Here is a 14,083-nt window from a genome sequence, read left to right on the forward strand (position 1 = left end):
TAGGTCTGGAGGAGGTGCAAAGATCACTAGGACATGGTCCTGTCCTCCAGATAATCAGATGGCAAGAGGCAGACAGACTCGATTCTACCAAGAGTTTTTAATCACGGTAGGAACAGACTGCTAGCAGGAGCCAAGTTAAGTGCTGCACAATAGACAAGTATGTGACAAAGAAGCTGGACTTAGAAGGGGGGGATGGTCACTTTGCAGAGGAGTTGGAGCTCCAAGGTCAGCTGGGAGGCCTGGCAGGATCCCCACCACTATATATATATATTTTTTTTTCCCACCACTATATTTAACAGCAGCTTAGGCAGTTGTGAGGCTGCAACAACAAACTCACCGGTCAATCCTGAGCACGTGGTCTAACACTTCATTAAAGAGGACCAAGGGGACGTCAAGTTCTTCTTCATAGAAGACTTTCAGCCGAGCTTTGACATAATCTCTTAGTTCTTCCTGGTCTACTGGGATGTAATCCTGGAGAAAAGGTAAGATCCAAATTACTAAGAAGACATTACCTTCGTTATTACACCAATTATATTTTCATATGCTCAGATGTGCCTGGCTGGCTCAGTCAGTACAATGTGAGACTCTTGATCTCGGGTCGTGAGTTTAAGACACACATTGGGCGTGGAGCGTACTTAAAAAAAAAAAGTTCCATGTACTAAGAAACTATTTTAAAAATGCAACAAAAGAGGAGTGCCTGGCTGGTTCAGTCACTGGAGCATGCAACTCTTGATAACAGGATTGTGATTTCGAGCTCCATGTTGAGTGTAGGGATTGTTTAAAAATAAAATCTTTAAGGACACCCTGGGTGGCTCAGCGACTAAGTGCCTTTGGCTTAGGGCATGATCCCAGGGTTCTGGGATCGAGTCCCCCATCAGGCTCCCTGCAGGAAGCCTGGAGGAAAATATATATATATATTTTTTTAAGATTTATTTATTTACTTAAAGATTTTATTTATTTATTCATGAGAGACACAGGCAGAGGGAGAAGCAGGCTCCACGCAGGGAGCCTGACATGGGACTGGACCCCGGGTCTCCAGGATCACACCCCAGGCTGAAGGTGGCGCTAAACCGCTAAGCCACCAGGGCTGCCCTTAAAGATTTTATTTATTCATTCATGAGAGGCAGAGAGAGAGAGAAAGAGAGAGAGGCGCAGAGACACAGGCAGAGGGAGAAGCAGGCTCCATGCAGGTAGCCCGACGTGGGACTTGATCCCGGGCCTCCAGGATCAGGCCCCGGGCCAAAAGCAGCGCTAAACTGCTGAGCCACCCGGGCTGCCCCAGTGGAAAATATTTGTAGAGAAAGATTTCTTTCTTTCTCTAAACTTCACTGAAAGACCTCACAGAAGGGCCTAAATAAATGAAGACAGAGACCACCCTGCAGAGAAAAGCAAACTACTGTAAAAATGTCAGTTCCATCCAAATTGAAGAGAAAGTCAATGTAGTCCTGGCCTCAATCTCAATGGTGGACAATAGTGGTGGTTTTAGCACAGTAGGACTAGAGGAAAGTGCCAAGGATGGTCAAGATGTCCATAAGGGTCCTATCAGGGCTATGCTATCAGGGCCATGCAGTCTGAGCACAGGGAGTGACAATCAGTAGAACAGTAGAGAGCCTCTACAATAGACCTGTGCATGCAGAGAACCCGTAATGACCCAGAGATGCTGCCAAGTAGAGGATTATCCAACCAACAGTGCTGGGTCCAGTGTTAGGACAATGGACACTCCCCAGGAAAAACTGAAAATGGACTTGTAGCTCACTCCACATATATACACAATCATCAATTGATCATGGTGTTTTGTTTTTTTTTTTTAAGATTTTATTTATTCATGAGAGGCACAGAGAGAGAGAGAGAGGCAGAGACACAGGCAGAGGGAGAAGCAGGCTCCATGCAGGGAGCCTGATGTGGGACTCGATCCTGGGAGTCCAGGATCACGCCCTGAGCCAAAGGCAGATGCTCAACCACTGAGCCACCCAGGGATCCCCTGATCATGGGTTTAAGTAACAGGGCATTAACATCATTTGCTCTTCAAAAGACACCATAAGGACAGTGACAGATGAACCACTGGTAGAAGATGGTGCCTATAAATGAAAAGGATTAGAATCTAGAGTCCATAAATAAACAGAAAATTCCAGCAGCACCAAACCTATCTTGCTATTTTTTGCTTCCATGCAGCCATCTGCCTAGCATGTCCTTCCTGACGAAGGTGTACAAACCCCTTTAAGACCCAATGTCAGAGAGAAAAAAAAAAGTCCCAATGCCAGGGATGCCTAGGTGGCTCAGTGGTTGAGCGTCTACCTTTGGCCCAGGCATGATACTGGGGTCCCCGGATCAAGTCTGACATCGGGCTCCCCGCAGGGAGCCTGCTTCTCCCTCTGCCTATGTCTCTGCCTCTCTCTCTCTCTCTCTCTCTGTTTCTCTCATGAATAAATAACATCTTTAAAAAAACCCAAAAAAACAAACAAACAAAAACCCAAAAGACCCAACGTCAGGGTTAGCTCCACCGAGATCTCTACCCAGACCGAGCTGTTTCCACCTGTCTCTCCTTTTGGGCTGGGAGCTCCCTACAGCAAATCTTCACTCATCCGTGTGTCCACACAACCTACCGAATGAAATGCATATCAAAACAACAACTTACTAAAACATCCTACTCTCTTTTGGAAAAAGGACAGCTCACAGCTATTCTAGAAACGTCAACTTTATTTAGTATAATAGTATATGAAACATTTTCACACAAATTATTTATAATTAGCTTATTTTTAAAAGGGGAAAGGTTTATATGATCGAAAGAGAAACCAGAGCATTAGCTCGTTTTTAGAGTGTAAGGAAAGTGAAAGCAAAGAGAAAGACTCCTTCTGCTACAAACACATGGAAGCCATGACCCCTGCTGGCTGGAATGGCGTGGCTCTTCTATCAACCACCTCATGGAAGTAAGAAACACAGCTGGTCAAACAGCCCCAGCCACACTCCTGGGATTATTTGCCCTAAATCATCAGCAAATATGTAGTGCATTGTGCCTATAACCAATGCTTCACACTTACTGGGTGCTTCAGGAAAAAGTTTTGATTAGAAGAAAATTCTTACTAAAATGAAAAGAGGAAGTATATCTGAAATGACATATATTTGTTACCTTTGACAACCAGTTGCTGTACAAGATGGGCCGGCTCATCGCCTTCTCTTTGTCTATGTTGGGAAAGTGCTTCAGAGCAACCATATCGATGTTCTCGTCCGTCCAGCGCCTTTCCTCATCCTCCACCAGTCTAATGGAAGAAGAGTGACATGCGTATCAGGCCAGAGACCATGGTGAGAAAACACCAGGTTTTGTTGGGCTAGGCTGACTCCAAGGTGTAAAATTAGCTTTTACCAGGAATTTTCATTTTCTACAAAAGGAAAAACTTAAGAATCTGAATTCTGGATAGCTTAAACAATCCAAGATTTTGATATTAAATATAAAACTCCTCAAAAATATGGCACCGCTACATGTAAAAAAAATTCCTCTGGGGGCGCCTGGCATCTCAGTTGGTACAGCGAGGGACTATTTGAGGTCATGAGTGCAAGCTCCATGTTGGGTATATAGATTACTTAAAAAAACAAAAGCAAAGACAAAAGTCAAAAAAATTCCTCTAGAACATTTAATTACATTGATTTTTAAAATAATAACATGAGGGGCACCTGGGTGGTTCAATCAGTTGGGTTTCTGCCTTCAGCTCAGGTCATGATTTCAGGGTCCTGGGATTGAGCACTGCATCGGAAGTCGGCTTCTCCCTCTATCTCTGCCCCTCTCCCTGCTCATACACATGCTCTCTCTCTCAAATAACAATAAAATGATGACAGGAATCTCATTTCTAAGCTTGCCTACTGTTAAGTTCCCAATATCCTGGGGGCAATAAGAGGACAAGGATGGGGAAATGCAGGACACACTACAATGCTGGAGACACAGGGCTTGTAAAGAAAACTATGAACCAAGCAGGTGAGACTGAACCTGTCCTTGTGGATTTGGGGGGTCGGGGGTGAGGACACCTTCTGAGAAGTTGAATATGTGATACACTCAGCAGGCTACCAGGAACAGGTCTGGCGAAGGCGGGTCATGTAGTTACTATAGCCAATCAGAATTTACAAGTACCACTGCCATTGCTGTGTTTTAATGAAAACAAAATTTTGTCTTTGGTATTTTGGGAAACTTGTAAAAATTATAGCTCAAATTTTTTCACTACTAATAAAGAGTGTTAGTTTTTAGTTGTTAGTTTAAAAAAAAAAAAGCTAGTAAGTTCCTTGCTCTGCTCATCTGGTACACTGGGCTCTTGGTCAGGGCAGCTGTGCAAAACTCAAGTACTCCAAAGACCCTGATTTGAAAGCCAGAGATCTATAACGAAGCGACGTTCTGGGACTCCTTGAAAGCATGGGTGAGAAAAGCTGCCTGGAGGTGGGACTCACTGGTCCAAAGGTATAGCTGCCAAATGTGTAAGTACTTCTTGGTGTGGAGGGAGCCACTGGCTTGGGTTCTCCCAGGGGACTGACTGTTAACTGAATGCTACCAACCACAAGCATCCAGGACAGTGAGTGGCCAGAGGAACTGTGTCCTCTGCATATGGCCACCTCACACTTACCCTGGGGGTGAGGGAACCTGCCCTGCCATCAAAGGCCTGCTCTCCTGCACTGTTCTGAGTAACCCAGTTCACAGGCAGAACATTTCCCCCAAATAATTTGGGCAGGAAACTGTGGTGCTGCATTAAATAGTAGATCTATTATGATTTACTGCTTAGAAATTTAGAGTCAAAGCAACACAAATTTGACTTTTCCTCACCCGCTTAAAATGAACCTAAAAGTCTATGAAGCCTAAAATATGTAAAATTAAAAATACAGAAACAAAAAAAAAATGAGGAGCTGGGAAAATTAAGATTTTACTGTCAAACAAAGATTGTACTAAACTCTAAAGAATGTAAGAAGTTGGTTATGGCTAAAAAATATCAATAATTTTCAAGATTCCTCAAGAGGTGAAGACTCAACTTTTCACTGGCATTTCCTGGGACTCAAACCACAAAACCTTCCACCATCTATACTGATCATGAGCAGCTCTTTCCCTAAGTATGGGTGACTTCGCCAGAAAAATTCAGAATCTACAAAGGGAACACCTGAGACAAGTGGCCAACAGGTAAAGAGAAAACCAAAGTCCCAGGGACAGAGCCATAAACCCTCTGAGGAGAGTAAAGATCGATGGTAAGGAGTGGTGATTATGGAAACTGTATACTAGGGGGTTGTTAGAAGGCATTTAACTATGGGTTGTTGTTGTTTTTAAAGTAATCTTTACACCCAAAGTGGAGCTCAAACTCATGACCTCAAGATCAAGATTTGCATGCTTCACTGACTAAATGAGCCAGGTGCCCGTAGAAGGCATTTAAATTTGTCAAAAAACTCTAGCTCTGACAAGATTATGCAGCGCCCACTTGACAGCTGCAGAGGTTAATGAAGTACCCTGCCCTACACCACTGAGTAAGCAGTGGTGGGCAGTCCCTGTGCCCTGAGACCTGACACGCTGGGCTTGGTGCCCAGACACAGGGCCACCCTCGCCGCTTCTGTTCCCTTCTACCACCAGCAGAACCTGGCTCAAATCTGAAAGGCCAGCTTTGCACAGACCCTAACTCAGAGGACGGTAAGAGTCTGAGTAGTGGAGCATGGAGCTAACCTCATCCTCAGCTTTACCTGTCTTGGAAGAGACGGAGGGCTTCGTGTGCCCAAATCCGAATGAGGCCTTCCACAGGTAGAGTCTCCAGAGGTCTCAGGGCCTCGAAAATTCCTCGTACCCACCTCGTCATCTCACGGGGTGAGTAGATATAGTGGGGCTGTGTGTCCTGAGTGAATCTTTCCTGTGGGTTCAGAAAAGCGAAGGTATGTGTAAATACCTTAAGACATGAAAGGTGGGTAAAGGGTCAAATGCTGTGTAAGATTTTTATATTGAAAATGAACAGCCTAAGTCCTGGAATATTTAAGGATGAATTAATAGATAATGTTGGAACAACTGGACAACTATCCAAAACAAAGTTCTATCCAAGTTGTTCACTTTTATACTGAAATTAATTATATTTAAAGGAACAACTAAACATTCTTCAGAAAGTACTTAAAAAAATGTAATTCCTGAATTCAAGGAAAGCAGGATTTCAAAAGCAGAAACAAACAAAAAAAGACATTCGATGACATTAAAAATTCTGCAAAAAAAAGTTGCAGTTCTACAAAATTAAAAGCAAAGTAAAAACCAGGAAAAATGTCTGCACAATGGGAGAGGCAAGCACTCAAAGCAGTAGGAGCATGACGCTGTACCCAAGGGCAGACAGGCAGCTCTTTCTTGTGTCCTCAGGAAGGCTTCCAAAGACAGACTAGTCACAACCATGAGAACCACGTCTTTTTACCGATCTTTTTCACTAAAGCTCATTTTTTTAACAGTGTTCTTCAGTGACCAAAGAAGCCGAGAAGCCCCAAGTACCTGAGACATGGTATAGAACTCCACCATTGCAGCGGTGAGCGGCTCGGCGTACGTTCGCAGGGATGGGATAAGCCTCAGCATGGCCCGGTTGAAGGTGCCGTAGATCTGTGTCAGGGAGGCAGGTCCCGGGTAATCCACATACACAACAGGAACGTGACGCAAGAATCTGCACGAGGATAGCTGGCTCAGCCACTCCAGGGAGGGAGCAGGGAGCCTGAGTGGACAGCAGCCCTGTCCCAAGCTGCTTCCCAATCTACCCATAGGCTTCATGTCAGAGTTAAGAGAGATCATAAACCGCTTAGGCCTGGGTCTGACATGTAACAGTAGAGGCAAAAAACTTTAAAAAGAACCAAGCAAAGATGGGAAAATGATTCAGGGACGTCTGGGTGGCTCAGTGGTTGAGCATCTGCCTTTGGCTCAAGGAGTGATCCCGGGGTCCTGGGATCGAGTCCTACATTGGGCTCCCCATAGGGAGCCTGCTTCTCCCTCTGCCTACATCTCTGCCTCTGTGTATCTCATGAATAAATAAATAAAATCTTAAAAAAAAAAAAAAAAAAAAAAAAAAGGAAAATGAGGTTTATTCAGCCCCAACCTGGCCCTATAGACAGGTCTGTGGCAGTTAGCTCGTTACTGCCCAGAGTCCGTGCCTTTATTTTCAAGTGTTTTCCTAGTATTGTAGCACAGGGACCTTATGATAAGCAATATTTTGTTACCTTTCTATAATTAAAACTAGATTTTTGTTGTGTTACATTTAAAACATATCCTGGAATAGGTATGTGTGTGAGGCTAATGCAGTCTATGGAGCTGTGTGTTACCTGTGGGACAGGGGCTTTCTGCCAGGATCGGTGGGTGGATTACAAGCCCCGACAAACTGGATTCTCTCTAGCTTCACCCATGTTTGATCTGAGGTTCGGTAAAAGCCTCCATGCTCTACCATCTGAGGAAAAATGGGAGTGTTGGCATATTAGGAGCAAATGTGAACGAGGGCAGTGGGGGCCTGTGGGTATACACTCACCTGTCTGATGAAGGATATGACCCTCTGTGTCCCATATTTATCCATGTCCGGCAAGTTGATCTCATCACAGAACAGGACCAGCCACTTTCCTAGTTGAACAGGAGCCAGAACGACCCCATTAGGTGTGCGTCTGTACTCGCAGTAGTGGTCGAAAGTCTTCAGCAAGAGCTCCGGGGTAGTGGCACTCGAGAAGTTAAGGCCCACAACCTTTAGACGGAAGAAACAAATGAAGTGCTGTGAGCCTCATTCCACATTTGAGCCCCAGAAGGGCTGCTGCCCTCATCCCAGCCTCTTTACCTCCATGTCAGGCAAGGCTCGGAGGGCGCTGAAGAGTGTCATGGTCTTGCCAGACCCAGGGGGGCCACATAAGACCAGTGGCTTGTGCTCAGCCAGCCAGGTGTACAAGAGGGCTTCGTGGCGGACAGTGTCCAGAGTCGGCACGACGACATCAGGGGCCGCCACCTTGTGTGTCTCCACTTCGATCTGAGGCACCTTGGCCTGCCATGGCGACCATTCTCCACTAATGGACACCTACACCCAGAGAAGGGGCACAGGTCACCCTGGGACCCACACACCTCCTCAAAGACTTGCTTTCATACAAATCAGAACTTTCATGTTCATCTGTTTTCCTTTTACACCACATAAAACAAAAACCAGAACCCTTTTATGAAAGAGCCCAGCTGTTTTATGCAAGCCCAGCTCTGGGTGAGGTGGCCTGAGGATGCATTAACGCAATGCGGCACGATCAAAGGAAACAAGGCCATGCCTCCACGCACTTACTTCATAATCGATAATGGGTATATTGGGTGCGGCAGGCAGCGGCACTGTGGTGATCCTTCGGATGTATTCACCCAACTCTGCTCTCATTTTCAGCCGACTGTCTCCAGACAAGGACCAGAGTATGGCATAAACCAGATACCGCTATGGAAGGAGAAAACAATCCACTTTTGAATAAAAAGTTTCAACAATAAACACATTCATAGCCACGTTAACTGTGAAGAGTCGTTGCCAGGGTTCTTGGATCACAGACACACACACAAAAGCCTGACCCTGCACCCAGGAAAGAGAACACACCCAAGCAGGCTCATTGTTTCGGGAGGTTCACAGATGCAGAGCCATATTGAGCAGGGCCCCCATTGAGCCCTGCTCCCCGCGATGCAGGTGCTCCCTGACCTGAATATAGCGCTCCAGCTGCTCAATCTGCATGGGGAAGTCAGGGTGGTTGGCGTTGTACTGCGCCACATTCCGACAGGCCTGGTGCAGCATGGAGAAGAGCGAGCCCAGGCAGCGGAGGCGGGTCAGGTCCATGATGTGCTCCAGCTTGAAGGCGTGTTCCAGGGCCTTGATGACCAGGCCGTTGGAGGTGAAATACGGCTGCATGATTGTGGCTGCATCCCTCTGGATCTGCGACAGGCAATAAATGATACTTTAGTATTTTTTAAATTTTATTTATTCATGAGAGAGAGAGAGAGAGAGAGAGACGGAGAGAAGCAGAGACACAGGCAGAGAGAAGCAGGCTCCATGCAGGGAGCCTGACATGGGACTCGATCCTGGGTCTCCAGGATCACACCCCAGGCTGAAGGTGGCACTAAATGGCTGGGCCACTGGGGCTGCCCAATAAATGATACTTTATGATTTCAAAAAGCCCAGAAACTTTCACATACTCTAACATAAGCCGGGGAGAAGGTCAAGTGACCTGCAAAAAAATTTTTCCCAGATAAGCTTCAGTGACCGATCCTTATTTCTATACCCTGGTGGTTCTTAAAAATCACATTTCCCAGGAACATTGCTTTTCGTCATTGAAATGGAGAAAGGCAGTGTTTCATCAATTTGCAGAGAAAAGTCAGATAACTAAGAGAATTTTAAAAATTTTCTCAAACATGTCCTCACTTTGGCACTGAGACTGCCTCCTAAGCTAGTATAAAACAGCACTGATTATGCAACTCTCTAGTGAGCGCCTTGCTTCAACAGATGAGCAGTGACCATCCGGGCAGTACCATGGCCCCCTTGACTTCCAGACCCCCAGGGGTGGAATGCCTGATCCCACTGCACATGAAGTCCTAGCCCTCTCAGATGCAGATTTGTGGCCATACTTGGCAGAGTGGTGATGGCCCTCATACCTGCAGCATTGGGGAAGCAGCCTCCTCCCCCTCGTCCTCTTTGCCCTTGCGCCGCCGCTGGGCCTCATCCTCCCCTTCGTCCAGGGGGATGCTGCGCAGCCTGGCCAGGAAGTTGTTGAAGATCATGTCTGTGCTGAGCACGTCCTCACTAAACCAGACCATACCACAGCGTGACACTGTAGCCAGGGTGGCATATTTTAAGTCCTGCACTTCAAACATTATTCGCACCTTAAAAAGAAAATACAGAGCACATTTAATGATGCAGATTTGACAGAAACTCAGATGTTAATATATATATCTCTACGTATACATCAAAAGGGCAATTAAATTTAGCTTTTCTGCACTTGTTTAAAAGTAAAAAATTAATTGTCATCACTACAACATCCACCAACCACTCTCCATAAGAATCTGGGTAGGAGGGGCGCCTGAGTGACTTGGTCAGTTGGTCATCCACTTGAGATTCACTCTCTCTCTGCCCCTCATCTGCTTGCACACCCGAATGCATGTGTACTCTCTAAAATAAATAAATCTAAAAAAAAGAACCTGGGTAGGAAATGTGTGTGGTGGGATAAGAGCAGGTTAGCCCCTCCAGACAAGATCTTGGTAGGCAGAAGAAAATGCTCCCTTGGAGGGTGCACCAGCAGTGGATGTGCAACAGTCTTGCCCTGGACGGGGTGTGGTTGCCACACTGCCTGCCTGAACCCACGAACCTTCACATCAACTCCTTGAGGCAGGCATGTCAGTGTCTCTGTTTCACAGATGGGACTGGGTACCAAACCCTGGTCCTACTGCTGGTTAATGGGGCTGAGATTCAAACCAGATGGTTTCAGTCTAGAGCCTTAACCTCAATGTTAACCTGTTTCACAGGAGCGTTTTCTTTTTCTTTTTTTTTTTAAGATTTTATTTATTTATTCACAAGACACACACAGAGAGAGGCAGAGACACAGGCAGAGGGAGAAGCAGGCTCCATGTAGGGAGCCCGATGTGGGACTCAATCCCAGGACTCCAGGACCACGCCCTGAGCCAAAGGCAGGCACCCAACTGCTGAGCCACCCAGGCGTCCCGAGTTATCTATTTCCAATAATAGTTAGGATCTACCAGATAACAAGCTGTAATAAAAAGACCCAACAAGTCAAATCAAGACACAAGTCAAAGCACACATTTTCAGACTGGTACCAGGCATCCCTGGCTTGGTTTCTGAAGTGATGATAACCACTGCTGCTGACCCAAAAGTTCAGGTTCATCCACTGCTCAGGCAAAATGATTCCTCCATCTCATGCCCACATCTGGCCCCTTGGCGAGTCCCACCAGCATGAATTTTAAATTACAAAACTCAGCAGCTTCCATGCTGCCAACTCCTCTGGCCCACATCCATGGCTGTGCCCAGGTTACCACTCAGCTCCCAGACGGTCCCCTTGCTCCCATCCATCCTGTCCTCAACTACTCTGCACGCAACCGCCAGAGGGATCTGATCCAGACCCTCCCACGGCTCTTGACTTGTCTTGACAGACAAGTGCCAGGCCTCACAGTCTCCCAGCCCAAGCTGATCCGGCCCCTTTCCTCTGATCTCACTCGCCTCCCCCACCCTCGTTCTACACACCTCTGACCAAGCACCCTACTGCCTACCCTTCACCTGGAACTGGAACACCTGGAGGCCCATGAGACTGGCTTCCTCACCTGCCTCGATCTCCACAGATGGTTCTCAATTATGCCATAATGTCATGCTTCCTGACAGTGCATCCTCCAGATCTTGCCGACAGCTACCACTTCCTTTCAGCTTGTTTTCTCCTTACCACTTCACACTGTTTCCCCTATTTTTCTGTCTTCCATTATCAGAGTGTACACCCCAGGACAGCAAACGTTTTGTCTGTTTTTTTTCTGCTAGGCCTTTAATAAAATGCAACTCCTTGCCAAGTCCCACCATGTTTCCTTATCTATCTGGTGGTGTGTCCAGGACCTAGACCAAATGCTCATTTTGCCACTTTCCAGATGTACAATAACTTCAGAAATCCTAACAACCTGTAACTTTCAGTTAGGAGTGTTACTTGGGAATTATAGAGTATGCTTAACATTCACCAAACAGTGCAAAGTTAACAGTAAGTCCTATGGAACTATTTCTCACTAGCCACGGGAATGGAAAGGTCTAATACATAGAGACTTAGGCATCTCTGAAAACTATTTACACAGTTGCCTGCTACTACAGAACCTGGAGCCTCATCTCCAGAGCAATATTCTGTTAGCACGTGGGGTATCTGGCTTGACACCCCAAGGAAGGCCACTTACATTGGGTGGAAGGCTGAGGCGCTCGCCATTTGGCAGAGTCAGAAGCTTGTTGTCATCCAGCACTGAGTTCAAGTTCTCCACCCACTCGGGGTCCACGTCACCATCAAAGACAATCCATTGGCGCTTCTGTAGTTCACCCCTCACGTTGTCTATGATCCTGGTTTGGAAAGGTTTCGAAACAGCTATTGACTAACTTAAGATTTTGAGGTTAGAAATCCTCACCCTACACAGCTTCTGCACTGACATTTTAATTCATTCAGTTTTGGTTAAAAAAATAACACGTGCCATTAATTTAAGGACAGAGCACTTGCTGGAATCAAGGTGAACTCACTTTCTCAGGACATGTGTGAACAGTCCATCCGTCCATTCCCTGGTGTTGGGGTCCAGGGTTCCATAAAGGTGGTCTTTGCTGATGGCCTTGGGGTCAATGATATGGGCCACGCCCTCCACACCCTCCAGCCTCTCCAAAGCCTTTAGGAGCACACGCCAAGCCATGCTCTTCCCACTTCCTGAGGGCCCCACCATCATCAGGCCATGGTTGATCTGGGTGATCTGATAGAGCTGGAGGACCTGCCAGGCCAATCAAACCACATCAGAATCAATCCAGAGAAAGAATGAGAAGTTTCTCCAGCCCCTCCTCATGGCAGCAGATGCGAGACATGTGCTATGAATTCCCAAAGGCAAGTAACTACTACTCTGGAACTTTTAATATTACAGGGGCCATATCTACAAATAATATTTCAAGAAGAGTTTTAACTAAACCATGGGGAGTTCTTTGTTAAGTCAGGAAGGCTGGGAGCCAGTGGAAAAGGGGATGACTACCAAGCTGCTTCAAAAGAGGGCAGTAAGATCCTCATTAAAGAGGGTGGAGACCCAATGGATGAGTCATCCGAGAAAGCCGGTACAGTACCACTTAGGCTCAACATGCAGCCATGTGACAGTATGGTTCCTAGTCTTGTAGAAGAAGAGAAGAAGCGAAGCCAATACAAAATATAAAGCATGTACTGACTAGCAGATTTATGTTGTTAACCTAAGATGTTGGAAAGTCTTATAATAGAACTATTGGTATATTTTCCGTTATAATCATGCTTCTGTCAGCATTTTCAGAAAATGAACTATATCATGAGTGAAATTTCTGGATAAACGGTCATGTCTACTACGTGTAAGAAAAAAGCCTTGGGTCAAATCTTTGTAAAGCAGATGCTGTGCCTTTCTGGCCCTCGTGGTCCTAGTTCTCTCAGAAGTGGCTCCTTTCCTGCAGCTAGCCGGGTCAACCCCAGTTACCTTCTCAACCCACATGCCGCCAACTTCTTCTCCATCTCCATATGTCAGGTACATTTCCTGGCACACCTTCTTCAGCTCTTCTCGGAGCGCAGTCATTTCGCCCCGGTGGTATTGGACCCCGGGGAACACATCCGATAAGAGGCTGAAGAGCAGTGGGATGTCTTCTGCCACTAGCTTGGGCACCATGGTCTCACAGACGCTCTGGATCAGAATCTAACAGCAAGAAAAGGACCGAATTCTGAGAGGTGGGGAGCAAGGCTTGCACAGCCACTGCTGTATTCCCAGAAGGTACGTAAGATGTGGCTGTTAGTGATTCAGTTCACTGTGCAAATACAGCATCTTCTATCCATCCATCCCAGGACATGTGAATCGCAAAGGGAACTCTCAAAAGTCATGGCTTAGATGTTGAAAAAGCCAATTTAAATATTAGTGTTTACAGGTGCCTGGGTGGCTCATCAGTTAAGCCTCTGACTCTTGGTTTTCACTCAGGTCATGATCTTGGGACCCTGGGGTTGAGCCCCAGGTCAGACTCTACACTCAGTGGGGAGTCTGCTTTTCTGCTCCTCTCCTTTTGCCCCTCCCCCTGCTTACACCCACTCTCTTTTTTTTAAAAGATTTTATTTATTTATTCACGAGAGCCACAGAGAGAGAGAGAAAGAGAGCGAGAGAGAGGGGCGGGGGGCAGAGATAGGCAGAGGGAGAAGCAGGCTCCATGCAGGGAGCCCCAGGTGGGACTCAGTGTCGGAACTCCGGGATCATGACATGAGCCAAAGGCAGATGCTCAACCACTGAGCCACCCAGGCGTCCCCCACTCTCTCTTTCTAAAAGAAATGAATCTTTTTTTTTTTTTTTTTTTCTTTTTAAGAAATGAATCTTTTAACAAAAATTAGTGTTTAAGGTGTGAGT

The 14,083-nt window shown here is 46.3% G+C and overlaps 1 protein-coding gene across 1 annotated transcript in view; it reads right to left on the reverse strand.

Moving 5' to 3' along the window:
• DYNC1H1 (dynein cytoplasmic 1 heavy chain 1) overlaps window positions 1-14,083 on the reverse strand; it is a 68,336-nt gene that overhangs the window by 18,021 nt on the left and 36,232 nt on the right. Inside the window, exons 32-44 of the mRNA XM_041758019.1 lie at window positions 13,178-13,390; window positions 12,225-12,463; window positions 11,894-12,050; window positions 9,611-9,838; window positions 8,664-8,894; window positions 8,271-8,411; window positions 7,788-8,021; window positions 7,491-7,697; window positions 7,291-7,412; window positions 6,476-6,641; window positions 5,698-5,861; window positions 3,128-3,257; window positions 338-471 (exon numbers count right to left, since the gene is read on the reverse strand). Of these exons, the coding sequence (XP_041613953.1) occupies window positions 338-471; window positions 3,128-3,257; window positions 5,698-5,861; window positions 6,476-6,641; window positions 7,291-7,412; window positions 7,491-7,697; window positions 7,788-8,021; window positions 8,271-8,411; window positions 8,664-8,894; window positions 9,611-9,838; window positions 11,894-12,050; window positions 12,225-12,463; window positions 13,178-13,390 (2,366 nt within the window). The remainder of the gene's footprint in view (window positions 1-337; window positions 472-3,127; window positions 3,258-5,697; window positions 5,862-6,475; window positions 6,642-7,290; window positions 7,413-7,490; window positions 7,698-7,787; window positions 8,022-8,270; window positions 8,412-8,663; window positions 8,895-9,610; window positions 9,839-11,893; window positions 12,051-12,224; window positions 12,464-13,177; window positions 13,391-14,083) is intronic.

The sequence above is a fragment of the Vulpes lagopus genome, chromosome 6, assembly GCF_018345385.1.
Source record: "Vulpes lagopus strain Blue_001 chromosome 6, ASM1834538v1, whole genome shotgun sequence".
In the NCBI taxonomy this organism is placed as follows: Eukaryota; Metazoa; Chordata; class Mammalia; order Carnivora; family Canidae; genus Vulpes; species Vulpes lagopus.